The sequence below is a fragment of the Erpetoichthys calabaricus genome, chromosome 3 (assembly GCF_900747795.2).
Source record: "Erpetoichthys calabaricus chromosome 3, fErpCal1.3, whole genome shotgun sequence".
NCBI classification, from domain to species: Eukaryota; Metazoa; Chordata; class Cladistia; order Polypteriformes; family Polypteridae; genus Erpetoichthys; species Erpetoichthys calabaricus.
The window spans coordinates 244,497,928-244,520,481 of record NC_041396.2 but is presented as its reverse complement, the minus strand read 5'-3'; the positions used below and the strand labels follow the sequence as shown (position 1 = coordinate 244,520,481).

General features: G+C 38.8%; 1 protein-coding gene across 1 annotated transcript in view; it reads right to left on the bottom strand.

Moving 5' to 3' along the window:
• The window catches only part of lama2 (laminin, alpha 2), an 820,770-nt gene that overhangs the window by 265,502 nt on the left and 532,714 nt on the right, over positions 1 to 22,554 (bottom strand). Inside the window, 1 exon segment of the mRNA XM_051924216.1 lies at positions 5,765 to 5,900. Within this exon segment, the coding sequence (XP_051780176.1) occupies positions 5,765 to 5,900 (136 nt within the window).

Here is a 22,554-nt window from a genome sequence, read left to right as displayed (position 1 = left end):
ACCATCATTAGAATATTTTTAAGGACATCTTTCAGTTAGTACACTTATGTGACATTTCTTTAAAAACTCACACCAAGGGCTTTACTCATTAAAATTAACTAAAGTAAACTGACTTCTAAATATAAAATGAGAGACAAGAGCAGAAGAATCTTTTAATGAATATAGCCCAATGATTCAGCAGGCAGGTAAATACACACACATGCATGATATTACCATGCCTTGGAGTGTGGAAGGCCGATATGCCCCTCGGGGGCAGCCTCCTGTCCCACTTATACCCCAGCGTCGGGGTACTGGTAGTGGAATTTGATGGACAGGCCGTCGGGTCTCTCTTCTTTCATAAGACTGTCTACGTAGGTCACAATGCTTTCCAGTGTAACCAGGCTTACAGATACATCTCCCCGTGAGATCACAACGAGGAGACATGGAACCAGCAGAGTTGCAACTGCATGGCATACAAATCCTTCTTTCTGTATCCCACCAGCAATTAGGCTTCAGGAATAGAGGAGGAAAAAAAATCATTAAATGGACAGAGGCGTGAAAGATATTATATCACAGAAAAACAGCAAGTTGTTTAAATTTTCTACCATTAAGTATACTTTAGTAGTAACAACTATGTTTCTTAGGTTAAGTAAACTTTATTAAAAACACCTAACACATGTTCTTCAATAAAAATGAAAATGTAGAAGTAAATATCTGTAGCAAGAACTTGCAAAAAAAATGACTACATCTAGGATAACCATACTTAAGGAGAGTATTTTAGCCATTATATGTTGCTGCTGACTTCAACTGCAGATGTTATTGACCGGTGGAAGGAATACTTCGAGGATCTTCTCAATCCCACCAGCATGTCTTCCTTAGAGGAGGCAGAGTTGGAAGACTCTAGGGGGGGCCCGTCCATATCAGGGACTGAGGTCGCCGAGGTAGTTAAAAAGCTCTGAGGTGGCGACGCCCGTGGGGTGGACAAGGTTCACCCTGGGTTCCTCAAGGCTCTGGATGTTGTGGGGCTGTCCTGGTTGACACATCTCTGAAACATCGCATGGACTTCGGGGGCAGTGCCTCTGGATTGGCAAACCTGGGTGATGGTCCCCGTTTTTAAGAAGGTTGACCGGAGGATGTGCTCCAACTATAGGGGGATCACACTCCTCAGCCTCCCTGGTAAGGTCTATTCAGGGGTGCTGGAGAAGAGAGTTCGGTGGATGGCCGAATCTCGGATTCAAGAGGAACAATGTGGATTCCGTCCCGGCTGTGGAACACTGGACCAGCTCTACACCCTGGCCAGGATCCTGGAGGGGGCATGGTAGTTTGCCCAACCAGTCCACATGTGTTTTGTGGATTTGGAGAAGGCATTCGACCATGTCCCTTAAAGCATCCTGTGGGGTGTGCTCCGAGAGTATGTGGTACAAGGCTCGTTTTTACAAGCAATTCAGTCCCTGTACAGGAGGAGCAGGAGCTTTCCTGTTGAGGTTGGACTCCGCCAGGGCTGCCCTTTGTCACCAGTTCTGTTCATATGTTTTATGGACAGAATTTCTAGGCGCAGCCAAGGAGCAGAGGGGGTCTGGTTCGGTGACCTCAGAATCTCGTCTCTGCTATTTGCGGATGACGTGGTTCTGTTGGTTTCAGTGGACAGTGATCTCCAGCTCTCACTGGAGCGGTTCGCAGCTGAGTGTGAAGCGGCGGGGATGAGAGTCAGCACCTCTAAATCCAAGGCTATGGTTCTCTGCTGGAAAAGGGTGGAATGCTCTCTCCGGGTTGGGAACACATTATTGCCTCAAGTGGAGGAGTTCAAGTATTTCAGGGTCTTGTTCACAAGTGAGGGAAGAATGGAGCGGGAGGTACACAGATGGATCGGTGCGGCATCCACAGTAATGTGGGCTCTGCAACAGTCCGTCATGGTGAAGAGAGAGCTGAGTCAGAAGGTGAGGCTGTTGATTTACCAGTCGATATACGTTCCTACCCTCACCTATGGCCACGAGCTTTGGGTAGTGACTGAAAGAGCAAGATCGTGGATACAAGCGGCCAAAATGAGTTTTCTCCGCAGGGTGGCTGGACTTTCCCTTAGAGATAGGGTGAGGAGTTCAGTTATCTGAGAGAGATTCAGAGTAGAGTCGCTGCTCATCTGCATTGAGAGGAGTCAATTGAGGTGGTTCGGGCATCTGGTAAGGATGCCCCCTGGACGCCTCCCTGAAGGGGTATTCCGGGCATGTCCCACTGGGAGAAGGCCACGGGGCAGACCCAGGACACACTGGAGGGATTATATCTCCTGGCTGGCCTGGGAACGCCTCGGGGTCCTCTCAGAGGAGCTGGAGGAGGTGGCCGGGGAGAGGGAGGTCTGGGCTTCCCTGCTTAGGCTGCTGCCCCAGCGACCTGAACTCGGATAAGCGGTGGATAATGGATGGATGGATTTTAGCCATTATACTGTAAATGTGACCCTCCGTTAGCTGACATATCCATTGTTCTCCATTAGTTCACATACCATCCAAAGAAAGGATCAGTTTGGAGAATAAATTATCACTCCTTGACACTAGCAGACAATCTGTTCTGGACCAAAATACAGTCTCTAAAAAACACCACTGCTTGTTTGAGATTCTTTGAAAATAATTGTTGATAATTGTAATTTTAGGTTGCTATTTTAAAGAGAAAAACACTCAGAAGAAGGATATGAATTCATTTTAATAAGCTTATTGATCAATTAATAATTTGTTTGACATATTATAAGTTAAATGACATGGCACCAGGGGACTTAGGGCATGCCCAGCAATCTCTGCAATCATCTGACAAGGTAGAATTTTCATGAGGATAAGCTGAAAATTAAAGGAGTGCAGCCCTTACTGTTATCATCTTATGCTTTTCTATGGTAACATTTCTTATTTTTCTTGGCTTTAGAAGAAGCATTAATGTGAAGCTAAACTGCCATTCTGGCTCATTATATTCTCTTTATGAAGACAGGAAGTGTCTCATATCCATAAGCTATGTATTTCAATACAAATACAGAGCAAAGTAATGAATGTTATAACCCCAAAACACTATGTCTCACATCACCTATGGTGACTGCATTAATCATTATTGTACATATATACGGTTGTGGTATAGCGGGTCCGCAGCTTAGAAGAAAAGGTCAGTTTTAAATAAACAGTCCCTGCACTCGCGGCTTAAAGAGGGAGTGTGGTAGTGTGGTTGGAGTGATTCTCAGACGCGAAATGGTGCAGGCGTTTCCTCACTTAAGTACACAGGTGAGGAATCATCCGTATCCGTATTTGATGCCGGGAACTGCTAATCACCACACCTGTGCCACATCCCTATTATAAATAGGAGAAGCGCAAGTGCGGAGGAGGGAAGAAAAACAGATCGAAAGAGAGAACGGAGGTTAAGGAAAAAGAAAGGGAAGCTGGAAGTAGAGATCCGGTGTGAGCGAGTGAGCGACAGCATGCTCCCTGTGAGAAGGAAAGCAGCTGGGAAGTGAGTATTGTGTTTGGCCATCTGGGGCAGATGGATTGGGTCACTTCTGCTGAGTTTGCAAAGGAGCAAGAGTGACCATGATCAAGGACGGCCCACTGCATAAGGCAACGGGAGTCGGAGGCTTGGGAGATAGAAGCCCCAGCATGAGCTCCATGATTGCTGGGGAACCCAAGTCTTGGTCTGGTGAAGCCCTATGGAGCCAGGGACCGAAAGGCTTCCAGGACAATGGGAGAAGTCGGCTGCAGGTAGGGCGACTACCCTGGGGCATAGCCCGGATGGGAGAATCAGGGTAGCCGCCAGTTGAAGAAGGCACCGGGTTTTGTTTTTAAAGGACTGCTTCCAGCCGGTATTTTAACCTCGTTTTTAAAGGATTTATTTATTGGATTCTAACCTCCACATTTTCACTGTTATTAATGGATTATTTATTTATTGACGTTTTGATGCACTGCACTATTTATTTGGACACTGGTTTTGTTGTTTTAATAAAAGCACTGTTTGCACTTTTGCACCTTTCCCCTTGCTTCATTGGTGTCCTCACTGCCCAGCTCATCCAGTTACATTACCGACGGTGTGGGGTTCAAGAGATCCCGAAAAGTAAGACGGGAGCATGGAGCTGAACCCGCATCATCACAACGGTAGATTGTGATGTTCTAAAAATATTGAGTTTATAAGAATTACATATGAAGTCTTTAAAATCAATTTAGTTTTTTTTGTCCAGTGCCTCTTGACTCACTCACTGGTATGAGAAAACCTCCACATATAATATACCATTTAGCTAGTCTTGATGTCTAGTAATGCAAGATGCTGAGCTTTTTAGGGTTCCCCTCGTTTTTAGCCCTCTACACCGCAAAAAAGTCATTTTATGTTATTTTGGACCATATTTTATGCCAGAAAGTACCCCTGTATTCAGCAAATATGATCTGTAGGAGTTGTGGATGACACATCAACCGATCCCAGGAGTTCACCCATTAATGAGGTGAGAGAGGTCAAAGTTATTCCTTTTCACAAAACTTCTGGGATCTGTATTACAGGCATGTGGAGTACAGCTTTTTGCTATCTCAAGGTTGCTGATCACAAATTATATTTTTGATATTTGATTCTTTATTAGTGGTCCTAGGCCTCTAAGAACCCTCCCCAGAAGGCTATAAATAACACATTTTTTCGTATTTAGACTATTTCAAGGTCATTGATTATGAATATGGTATTATTTTGGATTTTTGTCTATTACAAGAATATTTAGACTTTAAACATTTAAATTGATGCACACATTGTAATATTGCAAATACTCTTGCTTATTATGTACTTCTGTCTCATGAAGAGAACAATTTCTTATGAACGACCAAATATGGCCAACTTATCCTAATTTAGACATTTTTGTGATTCAAGACATGACATGATTCATTAAAAAAGGGTGACTAATGTTGTAGAATAATTTGATACTTTTCATTTCTAAGAGCAAACTGCCATTGCCAGACAACGTACTATATTTATAATCGTGTCAAATGAACTGCGTGACCATTGTTGCCAATATGTGTTTCAATTTCAAAGATGTTTTTCCAACTTGTAACAGTAAATGTTCTGTGGAATCTATAATAGCATCTCTGGAAGAAATTATTGATCATCACCATAATGTGAAATGCAAATGGTATTATATCAGGAATGTTTTTTCTGTGGTCATTTGTAGAATTACTATATAATGGCCAGTTTACTACTGATAAATATTTGCTTTTATTATATTTTAGGAAATATGCAGTGAATTAAGTTTGGGCTAACCTTAATCTTTAATTCTAAAGTAATTTTAGTTATGATTCTTGACATATTTAGGTTTACTACAACTATCTGCCTAAACAACAACGCAGCTGTTTCTTAAATAAAGGTAAATTCAAAATGCATTGTCTGTTTATTTTTTTTAAGTTACTGGTACATTCAAAAACTGTACACATTAATTTCCTGCAGCTGTGTCACATTTTAAAGAATTTTAGCACACTGAGTTGCATTTGCTTGCTTTGCTGAAGGTTGGTTCCTTTGTTTCTAAATGATGCACACAAATAACATTTGTGAATAATAAAATATTCAATCAATGAGCAATTAATGAATTTTCATTTGCACATGCATCTCTTCTTTGTACACCGTTAACCTTGTGAATAAGAGTAATCCTAACAGCACCAGACCTTCAAGCACTTAGAGATCTGAGTCAGTGACAAGGTTAAAAGAAATTTGAATCCAAAGAAATTTTATGAAAGAGGCCCCACATTCTTTGTGCTGGTAATATCTATGTTGGCTAATTCATTTACAGTAAAACAATGACTTTCCATAATTGCAGATATTGATACTCACCATGCATTCATCACACTGTCTGCCCACGACGTGTTCTCGACACTGACATTGGCCTGTCTGAACATTACATACTTCTGACATAGAGCCATTGTGATTGCATTGGCATGCTGCATGAAGGAAAAGAAAGCAAATACTTAATATTTAGCTATTATTTCCAGACATTTATTTTCAAAAAAATATGCAAGGTCTTTTGATTAAAATGTAATGGGGCAAATACAGTACATATACAGTCAGCTATGGAATCAAAGTGAGAAATGCTGTCTGACTCACTCATCCAGTCTGATTAGACAATAAACACTTTACAGGTCTGCTACTGACTTATAAGGCTATTCATTTCAAAACTCCACAATACGTGTCTATGCTGATTAGAACATTCAGGTTTATTAAACAAAAATAAATTTGTTCCAAAGCTCTACTGCATAAATGCTCATTTTCTGAAGAGCTGTGGCTCCTACTCTCTGGAATTCTCTTCCAAGTTCTGTTTGGGAGGCTCCATCTGTCTCAACACTCAAGTCCAAACTGAACACAAAACTGTTCTCATTTGTTTTAGAAAGATATAATAACCGTACAGTAAACAAATAAGTGGTTTGTTTTTTTAATTGTTGTCCTTTTATTTATACATTTCAAAAGCCACTGCACTGTATGCTACACTAACTTGATCTACTTTCTTTGAAAGCTCTATAGAGAATTAATCAAATTATCCCTCTCTTTTATTTTGCCTATGTACTGTACAGTAGTTATGATTTTAGATAGATATGATAACCAAGAAAGCCTCTTAGACAGTACAGTTTTTTTATAGTAAGCAAATCAGTTGTTTTTTTGAAAGGCTTAGTTTATGTCATTAAAATGTTTTCACCAAATGTTCAAAGCAACTCATTGGAACGGAAGTGAGCACTACTGACTTGTACATACTCAGACTGCTTGGCCTGGAAACCTTAGGAACTGGAATATTATTGAAAGTTTACACAGTTCAGGTACAATATCATATATCAGGGACCAGTTAAAGCAAATTAAAAACTGGAGAGAGCTGCTTGAAAATAGACTGAAGGAGCCGACCTGATATGTCATTGGCATTTTTAGTTTTGAGCTGGTACAAAAATGTATTCACTTCAATCATGGTGACATCCATCCTAGTAATACTTCTATCATTTTTACAAAGCATTTCCATTTCTTCTGTATTTTGGATACGAAAGTAATTGATTTCAAATCTTGTTAAAAAAAAAAAGTTGTTTCCTTCATCAGCCTGTAATCCTTGTCTACTGGAATGGGAACACTTTTTTAGTACTGAAACCTGTAGTTTTTGCCTGTTTTTTTGTAATTGTACGAATGATTGCATGATTGGTGTCAAGATGGTGCAGTGATAAGTGTTGCTGTTTCACAACTATAGGTAAAGTAGATGCAAATCACCAAGTGGAGTACAGTGGTGTGAAAAACTATTTGCCCCCTTCCTGATTTCTTATTCTTTTGCATGTTTGTCACACAAAATGTTTCTGATCATCAAACACATTTAACCATTAGTCAAATATAACACAAGTAAACACAAAATGCAGTTTTTAAATGATGGTTTTTATTATTTAGGGAGAAAAAAAATCCAAACCTACATGGCCCTGTGTGAAAAAGTAATTGCCCCCTTGTTAAAAAATAACCTAACTGTGGTGTATCACACCTGAGTTCAATTTCCGTAGCCACCCCCAGGCCTGATTACTGCCACACCTGTTTCAATCAAGAAATCACTTAAATAGGAGCTGCCTGACACAGAGAAGTAGACCAAAAGCACCTCAAAAGCTAGACATCATGCCAAGATCCAAAGAAATTCAGGAACAAATGAGAACAGAAGTAATTGAGATCTATCAGTCTGGTAAAGGTTATAAAGCCATTTCTAAAGCTTTGGGACTCCAGCGAACCACAGTGACAGCCATTATCCACAAATGGCAAAAACATGGAACAGTGGTGAACCTTCCCAGGAGTGGCCGGCCGACCAAAATTACCCCAAGAGCGCAGAGACGACTCATCCGAGAGGTCACAAAAGACCCCAGGACAACGTCTAAAGAACTGCAGGCCTCACTTGCCTCAATTAAGGTCAGTGTTCACGACTCCACCATAAGAAAGAGACTGGGCAAAAACGGCCTGCATGGCAGATTTCCAAGACGCAAACCACTGTTAAGCAAAAAGAACATTAGGGCTCGTCTCAATTTTGCTAAGAAACATCTCAATGATTGCCAAGACTTTTGGGAAAATACCTTGTGGACTGATGAGTCAAAAGTTGAACTTTTTGGAAGGCAAATGTCCCGTTACATCTGGCGTAAAAGGAACACAGCATTTCAGAAAAAGAACATCATACCAACAGTAAAATATGGTGGTGGTAGTGTGATGGTCTGGGGTTGTTTTGCTGCTTCAGGACCTGGAAGGCTTGCTGTGATAGATGGAACCATGAATTCTACTGTCTACCAAAAAATCCTGAAGGAGAATGTCCGGCCATCTGTTCGTCAACTCAAGCTGAAGCGATCTTGGGTGCTGCAACAGGACAATGACCCAAAACACACCAGCAAATCCACCTCTGAATGGCTGAAGAAAAACAAAATGAAGACTTTGGAGTGGCCTAGTCAAAGTCCTGACCTGAATCCAATTGAGATGCTATGGCATGACCTTAAAAAGGCGGTTCATGCTAGAAAACCCTCAAATAAAGCTGAATTACAACAATTTTGCAAAGATGAGTGGGCCAAAATTCCTCCAGAGCGCTGTAAAAGACTCATTGCAAGTTATCGCAAACGCTTGATTGCAGTTATTGCTGCTAAGGGTGGCCCAACCAGTTATTAGGTTCAGGGGGCAATTACTTTTTCACACAGGGCCATGTAGGTTTGGATTTTTTTTTCTCCCTAAATAATAAAAACCACCATTTACAAACTGCATTTTGTGTTTACTTGTGTTATATTTGACTAATGGTTAAATGTGTTTGATGATCAGAAACATTTTGTGTGACAAACATGCAAAAGAATAAGAAATCAGGAAGGGGGCAAATAGTTTTTCACACCACTGTATATCCATGTCCGTGCAAATTTTGTCTGGCTATTCTGATTTTCATCCAACATCCCAAATGCATGCAAGCCAGTGTGAAACTGCAACACTAAACTAGCCTGGGAAAGATGAGATGTGGCCGTGTGCTTGAACATGCTCTGTAATGGATTTATGGCCTATCCAGGTATGTCCAGTTATGGTTCCTGCCTTGTAGACTGTTAGGATAGGCTCTGGTACCATGACTGTGACTAGAACATATGTAAAATAATGAAAGTATAGACAAGAAATACTTATGCTTTAGATTCACAGGAAATATCTCAGTTATTACTATGCATGTAGAGCAGAATTATTTAATACCCAAATTAAAATATCACCAAATGTGATATATATGCATTAACAATAACAATTTAGGAGAGTAAACATTTAATTATGAAATCAGGATGAAAACATAGCTTTTACTCATGCTATTACAGAACAAAATGAACAATTAACAGCAACTGTTCACAATAACTGCCCCAGTGCATCATATAGTTATTAAAATATATGTTCAGTAAGCAGAAATATATATGAAAAGGAAAACACAATCTCAGTTACAGTATTTGACAGGATTTATGCCACTTTGTCACTTCAAAAGCAGATGTCATGGCAGCCACTTTCTGAGTGGAATTGTGCAAAAAATTCTGCCATTAAGGGTTAAGATTCTCATAACAACACTGTACAGACTCAAAGTGCCAGGCAGATGCACGTTATCAAACTTTTACAAAATGCAGATATCAGAGGAGTTTCATTCTGGCTTCTGCATCAGGGTGGTTGCAAATAGTGGTCCCAGCCAGTTAGTTATTTAGTACTCTTCTGCACTGAACACCAGTGTAATTCACAATCCTATGGCAATTCTCTCTTAATTAATAACCAAAGTAAAAAGATTGGACTGACTGAATATACTGTATAAAGATTAAAATCTATTCCTGAAAATGGCTATTTGGTATTGTTTCTGAGAAAGGTCAAATATAATTTAAACGTATTGTCTCTATCTCAAAATACATTGATTAAATCATAAGGAAAACACAGTTTATTCATGTTTATTATATCGTAAATACCAGCAACATCACACATCATACTTCAGCCTACAACCTCTTTATTTATGGGTGCTGAAGCTCCACAAGTTTTGGCTAGGAAATTCTTGGCTTCTCTGCATCTATTAAGGTCATTCATGATTGGGAGGACGGTAGGTGGTTGTTTCAATTTATTATTAAAAACACATATTCCAGTAGACAAGCTTGTAGCAATGTATACATTCAGAAATACACTTTAGTTAAAATTATTCAAAGATATACAATATACACTTACAAATACTGTATACCAATGGTACACTGTTCAACTGTCTCTGCATATACTACTGTATGTCTGCCCATTGTTCTTTGGTTCAAACAATGCAATATATCTGCATACCATTGATGAATGTTGACCAGCATACTGTAATGACAAAATTAACCCCCTGTGCATGCATTGTGCACACCTGTCCGTGATACCTTGTGCCTTGGGCTAGATGAGGTAACACAGATGAACCCATTTACCTGGGGTTAATTAGTGTGAATGAGAAAGTGATGGAAGGATGGGTGCTGATTAGCTCTAAAGGTTTAAAAGATAGCTGGAGAGATGGAAGGGTAGAATATGTGAAGCAGTAGCAACAGGAAAGAACAGAGAGAGGATTATTGGTATTGTCAATTTCAGGAGATGGAAGTCTGAGACAGAACTCCGCTAGCTGCAGTGTTATTTTTCCTTTTTTTGTTTTATCATCCCGAGGTATCCTGTGTTTACTCAACCCAAGGGGCTTCAATTGCAGTTGCAGAAAAAAGGCTCAAAAAAAACCCGGAAAAGACAGCTAAAGCTTCATCCAAGCTTAAACAGGCTTCAGGTTCAATTTCAAGGTACAACCTTTTAGAGACTGACCTAGAACAGATAGGCAAAATCACAGATCTCCCATGACCTGATGTTGCAGTATCACATCCAACCAAGAACGAAGTGGAAGTGAAAGTGCAAGTGAGTTGGGCCAGGAGAACTCGTTGATTCCAGAAGGTTCATTGAAACTGAAAATGGCCTTACTTTCTGTGTGCTGTCAACTTCCTACCATGAGTACGAATGGGCTTGATACTTTATCTGTGGAGCATGGAGAAGACCGAAATGAACAGTTCTAGGTAAAGGTAATGATCACTGCAATTACCACCACAAAAACGACCACATTTGGGGGAGACATAAATGAGATAAGAGTAATATAAAGAAGATTACAAAAGATACAAAGAGAGATATAAAGGACATGAACATGACAAATGAGAAGCAACTTAAGGATATTAAAGATTTGGAGAAATGTTTAAGTATTCGCTTTGAGGCAACCTATAAAGGTATGCCAGAAAGAACTGAGGAAAAAATACAGGAAAATGCAAGTAAGTAGAGCACTTGGTGCTCAGCTGGAAGACGCTAAGCAAGTGTTTGTGACTTGTATTGAAATAGCTAAATAATTGGCTTCCGCCGCTGAAAAAAAAGCAATGGCTACAAAATACAAATACAAAGTGCTAGAGACAGACTATCTATGCTGGAAGATGGATTTAGAACTGTGAAAGCCCAAACCCAGTAAAATTCATCGCTGAACTATTCTCTCAAACAACCGGAGGGGACTTCAAATCAGACCTCAAAACCTAGAAGCCTCATTGTACGTTTTAACAAATTACAATCTAAACTAAATCTGATGTTGCTTCTAAACTGATACAAGAGATTAAATAACCGCATTCATATTTTTCCTGATTTTTTACCTTGTCTCGATGCATGCTCAATAATCCAGGTAAGGAAATCCTAGAAATTTGATTCTGTTCATCTGGACAAAGTTTTTAAGTGGGAGAAATATTTCGAGACTTATCCAAGTCTCTTCCTCAGTCTCAATTGACTGCAGGTTTCCCCAACCTTATAAACAGTACCTTTGCTTAATCACAGAGACTAGCACCATTGACAAAGGGCCAGGACTCCGCAGTCTATTTACATCTACAGGATAGTGGTCACTCCTTTAAAGATGAAGAGATGCACAGCCTGGACAGGGAGGAGCGCTGGTTTGAGAGAGGAATCAAGGAGGCCATTTACGTGAAAAAGGAACGACCATCTCTGAACAGAGGAGGGGGCCTAAGGGTACATCTGTCGCCATCTTACAATGCTGTGATTGCAGCCATTCCTCAACCCTCTATGAATGGTTCACACGTCTACTAATCAGTGGACAATTTGCATATCACTGATCAACTGGCCCTTTGTCGAAATATTTCTCCCACTTAAAAACTTTGTCCAGATGAACAGAATCAAATTTCTAGGATTTTTTACCTTCAACAACTACTAAATGTGCTGCATTAACAGCATTAATCAGCACTTATGAGGAGCCAAAATCAGATACAGCCTCTGTTATCCTTCTAAACTGAGAGTGGATATTCAAAGCAAGTTCTACATTTTTAGTTCTTTGGATGAAGCAGAAAGAAGTGCTAAAAAATTGATCTAGACACTGAAATTCAATTGTAAGTCACATCGTGTCATGGCACGAAATTTGTCCTATCTAAAATGAGACTTTTGCTGCAATTATATATTCCATTTCCTTCCCTGCTACATTAATGTTTTAAGTATGATTATAATTATACTTAAATGTGAATGTGTATACAGTATATATATATATATATATATATAAAATATAAATCACACCCTTGGTTTATTGTATTAGGATTGCACGTTATCTGCTGCTCCATGGGTATTTTTAACATCATACCCTGGATTTATTCTTTCAGGTCTGTTGAATATTATATTCTAGGTTTATAGTATTTGGACTGTATTGCCAATAGATATCTCTGCTTTATTCCTTCTATATTGCAGCTCGGTGGCTTGTTTTGTTCTGGACGTGCTCTGTCTCTAGACATGTCAGAGGACTGGGACTTGTGAAATGTGGTCTAGCCTCACTTGGGGAGGCAAAATGGGGGGGGGGGGGTAGGAGAGAAGGACAGCAAGCTATTTCTGATCTGTCCTTTTTATCCCCACAATTGTAAGTGCCAACACAACAATAAGCTTCATATCCATAACTCCTAGCAATATTGGAAATTTAGGTTAAAGCTATCATATGTAATAATGTACTACCTTAATTTGAGATTATAAAATAACAAAAGTTCAGACGTATTCTCTCTTTAACCAAACAGTGAACTTAGTGAGAAATAAGAGAAAAAATAATAAACAAATTAAAGAGGAAGAAAGTATTCTCTCAACTAACAGGTCTAAATGCTAAGACTGTAGTTTTACAGAAGACTCAATCAGCAAGGATGAGTTTCAGTTGCAAAGAGATTGGACTGGCCAGACATTACACTCCAACTATACAAAGAAAGCTAGAGGTGTGCAAATGTTAATTCATAGAACAATTTCATTCCCAGTATCAGATGTAGTATCTAAACCTGAAGGGCACTATGTGATGGCGATGGGTAATTTATTCAATTGTAAAGTGATTCTGATAAATATCTGCGCTCCCAATTTGAATTATAGAGACTTCATCCAAAATCATGTGCATCCATTTCTAACTTGAACACTCATAAAATTATAATGGCCAAAGACTTTAATTCTGTTTTAAATTCAGACCTGGATAGGTCTTCAACTACATGGGCGATAAAATCTAATACTGCAAAAATGATCGCACAGTTTTTAACTGATCATAACTTAACAGACCCATGGAGATTTCTAAATTCATACTTAAGACCAGTAAATCATTGTTCCTTAAGAATTGATTCTTTCTTTATAGATAACAATTTGTTGCCCACGATCAAATCTTGCAAGTTCGATGCTATTGTTATCTTAGACCATGCCCCTCTGATCATACAGCCCAAATCACTATGCCCCACATGCACATCTTGCAGCTGTGTACAGAATTTATATATCCAAGCAAATTGATTCTTTTTTACAGACAAATGCATCCTCATTGGTTTCTGCAGGAATACTCTGGGAAACTCTGAAGGTATTTTTAAGAGGACAGATTATCTCATATCTCTTCCACAAAAATAAATTGGAAACCAAGAAGGCCTCAGAGTTAATCAGTAAAATTACCTGAATAGATCAACAACATGCCGGGTCTCCAAATTAACCACTTTGTAGGAAAAGACAGTCTTTGCAATCAACTTAAACTCTTGCCAAAAAAAGAAACTGAACAACTCATTTTTAAATCACAACATCATTACTATGAATTACTGAAAATTACTGAAATTACTAATAAGATCTTAGCTCAACAAATCCACAAGCAGGAAGTTTACAATGCAATATGGTATCTGGTTTCTTTTTATATTTCAAGAACTAGTTTTCTCCTTTAAATATATAGGGTAAAAAACAACAACATAACGTTTTCAAACTTACTCCATCCAATTCATAGCTATCCCAGGAATATGAAGCTCAGGCCAGGAGCCAACAATGAATGGAGCACCAGTCCATCACAAAGGCCTCTTATGTGTATTCACTCTTACACAAGGCCAATTTAGATTCAGATACATGTTTTTATAGCCTGAGTATCCAGATAAAAAAACTCATGCTGACACGAAAAATATTCTAACTCTAGAGAAATGATTTGATTCCTGGATCACTCTCTCACTATGTTGCTTTATCGCTCTTCACCACTACTCCCCCCACCACAACATTAAAAAAGTTAACACAATTCTACTTCTATAAAACTCCATGCCAAGCAGAACAATCCAAGAACCAGTGGTTGGGTTTTCTTTTCACAAATAACATCTCAGACAACAAATAATGAAATTCCCAGTTATGGGATAAAAAAAATCAAGGGAAGTTATGATTAAGCTATATAAGTCGAGACTTGAGACTTGATTTTACTGTATAATTTCTGGTATTTTATAATGTTGGTCGTATAACTCGAATGCGGAAAACTCACGCGATTGGTCCAAGAGATTATGATATGTTAATGGCTACCTGTGAGAGTAACATGCTATCCTGTAGTCATATTGAGTCCCATGAGGATTATGTTTGAGTTTCATTGTAAAAAGTATTACAAAAAATTACTGTGATGGGCAGCCAGCGGAATAGAAAGACCCGGGAGACAGCATCACTGAGGCAATACCTCCCCTGGGATGTTAGAGGGCAGCGCTCCTGGGTGGCTGTGGCAGCCCTGTTGGGTTCCATGGGAGCTGCCAGGGGGAGCTGCAGAGCCCTATAATAGACTTCCACCACGCCTGGGAGTGATTCCAGGTAATACCAATGAGTCACCTGAAGCGCTCCCAGGAGAACAATAAAAGGAGCTGCCTCACTCCATTCAAGGAGCCAGAATCAGGAGAGGGTGGACGAAGCTTGCCTGAGAGGGAGTGGAGGTGGAAGGCCTGAGTCAAGAGGAAGAGGACAAAGCCTGTGTGGAGGACTGAAGGCGAAGGCTAAAGGACTGTGCTTACTTTGCTGCACTGTGCTGTGTTGTGGGTATTGTGTTGTGTCCTTTGCTCCCCCATGTGTAAATAAACTGTGTGCTGTGTGGCAAACTTGTGTCTCAGCCTGTCTGTGTCAGGGTTGGGGTGGCTGCATGCACCCCGATGGTTCACATACTATAAAAAATAAAAATTCATTAATTTATTATATGCTGTGTTCACCACTGTATAGGTTTTGTATCTTTTAAGACAATATTTAGGATCGCTGTTAGTTTGGGGGAAGCTGTCCATGGCTGAGGTACAATAAATGACTTAGTCACCTACACACTATTTTCTCGGGTTGCAAGTATAGCTTCTATAATTTTTCAAAAGTAGCATGCTTATTGCAAGCTTTCCATGTGTCACAAACTAATGATTGGTCAGTAGCAGGCACTGGAAGTGTTTCTGTATATGACTGATTTAATAATATGTCTTAAGGAGATCCCAAGAATAAAGCCCCAGCTTCTAAACAGAACAGATTCACGTTTTTAAATTATTTCATTTTTGTATATCATCAATTGAAGATTATTTCCCACCATACTCCTGATGCTGCTACTGAAAAAGGATGGATAGACATCAGTAGCTTACTTCTGGTGCTTTCAATTAAACCCAATAAATTATATTATGTTCTTTCCAACTGTCCATTTCATTAATCTGCTTACTCCTGCACAAGGCCACTGAAAACCAGTTCCTATCCCTGGAGCAAATGCCTTAAGGCAGTAATCAGTGAAGGAGTGCCAGTCCAACACAGCTACTCACATATAAACAGTTTGGGGCATCAAATCAATCAAACAGTTTGTCTTCAGGCTCTAGGAAGAAATCTGGGTCCCAGAAGGAAATGCACACAAACAGAACATGCAAACTCTACACAGAACAGACCCCAGGCGATGGCAAACCAGATGCCAACGCTGAACCAATTTGTACTAAATTGGTTGTTTATAAAATATATGGATTGCATCTCTTACTTGTACATATTTTTTATTGATAAACTATCCTTTGGAGCTCTGATGGGTGCAATCTGGGGTAATTTGACAGTTCTACCTGTAGTGGTAAATTCATACAAATTCTAATAAATTATGCAAACGAAATCAAAAGCTTAAGGCATTATGTCTGCATCAAACAGTTGGCTCTAGGCTATAAAAAATGTAGCTAACGGCCTAAACAGTCTACAAGCAGTCCCAAAGAAATAATCATTGCAGAGAGTGATTGTGAACCTTGATACTTTTACATTTGTCGGTTTATAAAAACTATCATGAAGCATTCCAATGCCTGAGTCTCATTAAATACTTTTATGATTAAAGATATAAAACAGCACAACCCTTTTCATAAATAAAATAGTTAATTTAAACAATTTCTTTTTAAGTGTGAATCACATTGGTACACTGGAAAGCAGACCTGTCCTCAAAGCTCCAGGAAACTCAATGTGAATTGGCCTAGGTAATAAGTATGTTGAGTTAGTAACATGAGCTTGTATCTCTAAAATGACTTTGAATGACTAATTGTGCATATGTGCTTATTTGTGTGCATGAGTGTGTGATAGACTGCTGCCCAGTCCAAGGTTTTTCCCAACCCATGACCTAAAATTGGGTTGATTGGACTTGAGAAGGAATGGTTTATCTTTCATAGTAAATACCATCCCAATATTTTTCATGTACAGAACCTCTTAATTTATATGAATATAGAAGCTATGAGGATAAAGTGATTGTTCAAAATACATAGTGAGCCAGTGGAGGATACTTAACCATTGACCTACTAAGCTACACTGCTACTTACAATAGTAACTGGTTACAATATAGGCAGTGCAGGCGGGCCCCTGACTGTATGGTTGTTGTTTCATAAGGCTTTACAATTAACCTGCCTGCCTGCCTACATTGGGATGAAAAGGGTAAAGATGTTATCATTACCACAGCTCCATAAGGATTAATCATGACTACTAAACTTTTATGTAGCTTGTATGCTTGACGTATCTCATTAATGGTGGTCATTTTTGCAATTGCTTTAGTTTAATTTCACATAACGGGGGCCTAATTTATTTTTTGGACAAGGCCCATCACATCCTTGTTACCCACTATAGTTACATGATATGATTGTAAAACATAACAATAAATCAAAATGTTTGCCACTTTCCCCCATCAGCTATCTGAGCCTTCCGTTTTTATATTGGAACTAGGGGGTTCCCCCCTGCTCACTTCTTTCGCCAGCCACTTTGCGTCTCTGCCGCTCGCGTTGAGAAGAGGGGGGCTGAATGCACCCCAAGGAGACACGGTCATTCCTTCCGAAACCCCCTCTTAAACAGTGGTACAGTGGGAAACAAATAGTTTTTTTTTACCTCCTCTTTACTCGATCAGCTGCTGGCTTGCTGCTGCTGTAGTGCTGCATGATCTACATCTCGTGCGGTGCTTTGAACATTTAAAAGCCTGTACAGCAGCTGTCCTACTGCCCGTGTTTTATTTCCACCCCTAGGCATTGTTAAATCTTTTGGTACAAAGTCCCATCTCGCGAGACGTGAGTTCTTGATATTTTTCAGTTCATAATTTAAAAACAGAATAAGAATCTGAAAATCTAACAACATCACATTAAAGTTCGATAAATTCTGAAAAGAATGATACCAAACATATATATGTAGGTTTTAAAATAAGCCTGATTTAAAGAACGACAAAAAAACGTGACATTAAAAACATCACCGTTGCACTTAGGCTTAGGATTTTATACATATAGAGTAGATTATGCAGAGCTGGAGGAACAGCATTATCTTGTGCAAATACAGAACCAGCTGTGGAGATCTGATGTTCTTTTTGTGTGACTTACTGTGAGTCAAATAATAAATATGATAGACTGTTTTCTTTAAATATGCAATACACCTTAAACAGAAAGTAACAAACAAATCTTCCCTCTTAGTGGCAAAGTTACTAGATAGATAGATAGATAGATAGATAGATAGATAGATAGATAGATAGATAGATAGATAGATAGATAGATAGATAGATAGATAGATAGATAGATAGATAGATAGATAGATAGATAGATAGATAGATAGATAGATAGATAGATAGGTAGTACATTAAAATACTGGCCAAGCACACCATACAACATGTACAGGATGTCACTGCTAACATCAAACTAATGCAGCTTCCTAAGAAAGAAGAGTCTGCTGTGCCATTTCTATATAGTTCCTCTTTGTTACTAAACCAATCCAGTATGTCACTGATGTGGACCTCCAAGCGTCTATAGCACTGTACAGAGCTCTTCCACTGAGTCCTATATGCCAGAAAATATCTCTAATTGATGTGACCTGGAGTTATATTTGTAGTCTGATGTATACAAGCTGAGCAGGACTGACTCCTTGGGGTAGTCCAGCATTGCTCACATCCACATCCACACAGTCCTTGAGCATCACAACCTGCAGCCTACTGGACAGATGGTCCATTATCATTGACACCACATGCTCATCCATTTAAACCTTACCCCTTAACAGGCATAGCTGTCTATTGCAATGCACCTTTATAATGCTACACTGTGACTGCTGTAAATTCTAAATTTCCCCTTGAGGCAAATAAAGTACGCTCTATCTATACTTAAAAGCACACACACAATTTGCTGTGGCACTCATTCTCCTGTTTTTATGGAATGTCAGTTGTATCAGTATTCTGTACAGTAGATCAGACACTGTCAAGAGGTACACTGTGGGTAAAAATGTGCCTGACCCAAATTATAAATTGTGTTAGGTGATAAATTGTGACATTTATAATTCAGAGTTGGTTCACTTTTGGAGTCTTAGAACTAGGGTCTTATAATGTTAAGTCAGATCAAATACTTTTATATAGTGAACTTCACTCGGTGCAGTCTCTGAACACTAGAAGAAGTTTAGGTAGAGTAAAAATTACATGAATCTGACAAAAATACAGATTAGCATGAATACACAGTAACACTAGATGCAATGGCAACATGAGGAAGCCCCAAGCATTATCAGGTACCCCTGAAGCCGACAATGAGAATTAGTTTAGAAAGAGAGTAGTGTTTCCTGAAGCCAACTGAGGGAGTTAGCCAAGCTGCATGTGACAAAACGCCTAATAATGGGACCCTAAAGGGTCATTAAATGCTGCTGATGTCTGTGTGTCAGTCCTTCCTCCGCTAAACTGAACGTGTACAACAATAAATTGTGGGAGCCTGCTTCATATATTTGATAACATCTGAGTACACAGAGAGTGCCAGGCAGTAAATGAATGACAGAAAAAATAAACTAAACTGTGTTTCTTTTCAAGTCTACTTTGTGAGTTTTATGCCAACACAGAGTAGTGATTTGTAGCAATTTTAAATCAGATTTCAATTAGTTTTAATATCTGGCTGTGAGTAAAATGGTACAGGGTCAAGTTCCCCATACATGTTTTTTAACATCATGGGCAATATAGCTGTTCAGCTTCATGAATAAATTAATAAATTGTATGTATACTTTAATAAATACATAAATACATACCATAATAGGTAAATTATATTACATAATAGTAAGAAGCATTCACATGTCAATGCAACTAAAAATTTTGGCTCATGCCATGTCAGTCCCTAGAGTTAACACTGATTGACATGCAGTTTAAAATAAGTGATAAATAATTCAAAAGGGAGTGCTTACGGTGCAGTACATGCAGGGTTTTCCAGTGATTAAGTATTTAAGGTGCTCCAAACTTTCATTTGTATATTTTTACAATTTGTCTGCACAAAAATGAATTAGTATGTTTCAGCTGTCCACTGTTTTTAAACTGGTGCCTCATTTCAATAATTAAACACAAATGAATGTTGTGTTCTGCCTAAGCTAACAATGTCCATATATAAAATCCAGAAATCACAATCCTTTAAACTGTGCAAAAATACAGTGAAATTAACAATACAGTGTTCCTCCCTCAACAGCAAATTCTCCATCTGTGGTTTCAGTTGCCCATGGTTTGAAAATATTAACCAAAAGAAAAATCCAAAAATTAAAAATTCACAAAATTGAACTAAATGTGCCTGCCAACAGTATCCAACATGAATGATGTCATTGGCCACTGTTTTTTATGTCACCCACTCCAGCCACCTAGCCAATTAGTCATGGTATTGCATGCCCACGGCATGGCTATAAATAAAACTTTTGATTTGCTTAACACAGTAAAACCTTACTATAGATTATCTTATTCATGTGTACAAAATTGCAAACTATTTTGAGACACTCAGAATTTTCATGTTCCTATTTGTAGCCATGCACAGCAGAAAAAAAAATCTGAGATGTTTCTCATGCAGCAGCAATAACAGGTCTGTGACGACCATTGATGTCCTGGATGGATCAACACATGTCTAACCGGCATATGGGTAAGCCACTGAACCTCATTTGTGATGGGGCTTACAATTGATCCCTATGAACACGGAATTCCCAGTTAGTGCTGACTATAAGCTTACACTGATTAAAACACTGCTCTTTGTTCACACCACCCGTCACTACTACCAATTGGATGGTTTAGTGAAGTCCTCAGATCGGCACTGCCGCAATCACTCGTGGCCTTTTGCAGAGTGCCTACATGATGATTGAACTTGACTGTATAGGAAGTAAAAGCTGTAACTTGTTTTCCGTAGGTAAACCAGCGGAAGGATCATTACCAAGTTTCAAATGACAAGAGCAGGGAGCCAGTCCATCTGCCTGATTGTGTCTCCCTAAGCTGGTCTTCCACTGATCTGCAGTGGGGCAAGGAATGTAGATCCTGCAGATATGGAGGGACCTTTGTATTCACAAAACAGATTAACAAAAACACACGACAATGATCTCCTGAACTGAACTTATTCAGCTGTGGCCTTAAATAACCAGCAAGAGGTTCTCAGAATGAGTGTTAGGATGGCCTGGCCCCTTGTGGCTTCAGCCACCAGGCACAAGGAACATCAGGACATTTATATTAACAATACATAGCTACAATCATCATGGAAAATACATAAAAATAATAATAATTCAAAAACACCAATAAAACACATAAAGATACCATAATACATAACAGTAAACAAACCGAAAATAAAAATAACAATGTAACATACAAAAAATATTTGAAAAACAACAAAAAGATTAAATACACATAAAAACACATTTGAGCCAGGGATGCAGTGCTGGCTGAAACATAACACTAATCTTCCATAATTGTTTTGTCAAACAAAAAATTTCTTCAAAATATCCAGCCATCAATTTCCCAACCCGCTGAATCCGAACACAGGGTCACGGGGGTCTGCTGGAGCCAATCCCAGCCAACACAGGGCACGAGGCTCTTCAAAACAATGTTCAATTAAAAACTACTTTTTTGGAGCTGCTCTAAATTTCTCATGTCAGCTGATTACTAACAGTCACAGAATATTCCAGAGCAGCTTGATTATAAATACTTTACAGTTATCTCCTGTTTAATTCAATTGTTATGTTATGGAGACAAGTAAGACTATACAAAGTAAAATGAATTATCTCACACGAAATAAAGGAAAAGGGGGATAGGTCCAAAAGTGCTGACACAAAGATATTTCTGACTTTACTCACCATTGACCAGTAATGATTTCACCAGAGGAGTTCACCAAACATTTTAGTACTGTTTGATTCAAAAAGTGGTTAATGAAAACTGACATTCCGTTGGTAGGTAGAGAAAATGGCTGCAGGGTTACTTTTGGGCATCAATCATAATTAAATCCTAATTAAAATAGCATTGAAATTTCTGCTACTCAATCATATGTACTACACAACATAAGACATTTCTCTAAAGGAATGCCTATGAGGTAAGGAAAAACTTTTGTTTTTTATTAAGCAGTCATTCAAAATTAGAGTGCAGTGTGAGAATGTTTGCCTTTTTTCCAAGATATGAGCTGCATGTTTAAATACTGCATTTGTGCAGCATCTGGTATTGTAATCATCAGCCGTTGAAAGTGAATCACCGAACAGCTTGTACAGAGTGCTAGCAGCTGGGAGGCAGGGACTACAGTACTTCTGTATTACATCAGGATTTGAAAGCATAAATAATTTTCCTATTGGCTTTTTTTTAAAGTTACAATTATTTCACTTGTATTGGAAGTATATTCATATTAAACAGAAATAATGTTATTACTATTTTAGAAATCCTTACAATTACTATCAATCTACCTTAAAACACAGATTTAAACAAGATGAAGCTGCACTGAGAAAAGCCTAAGCTTTATAACAAATATCTCATGGCACTCAGGTGAGTCCTTAGTTTGATTCTAAGTCCAGTCACTTTTTGTGTGGTTCTTGCTTTCTTCTCCCTGTGTGTGCATGTTTCTT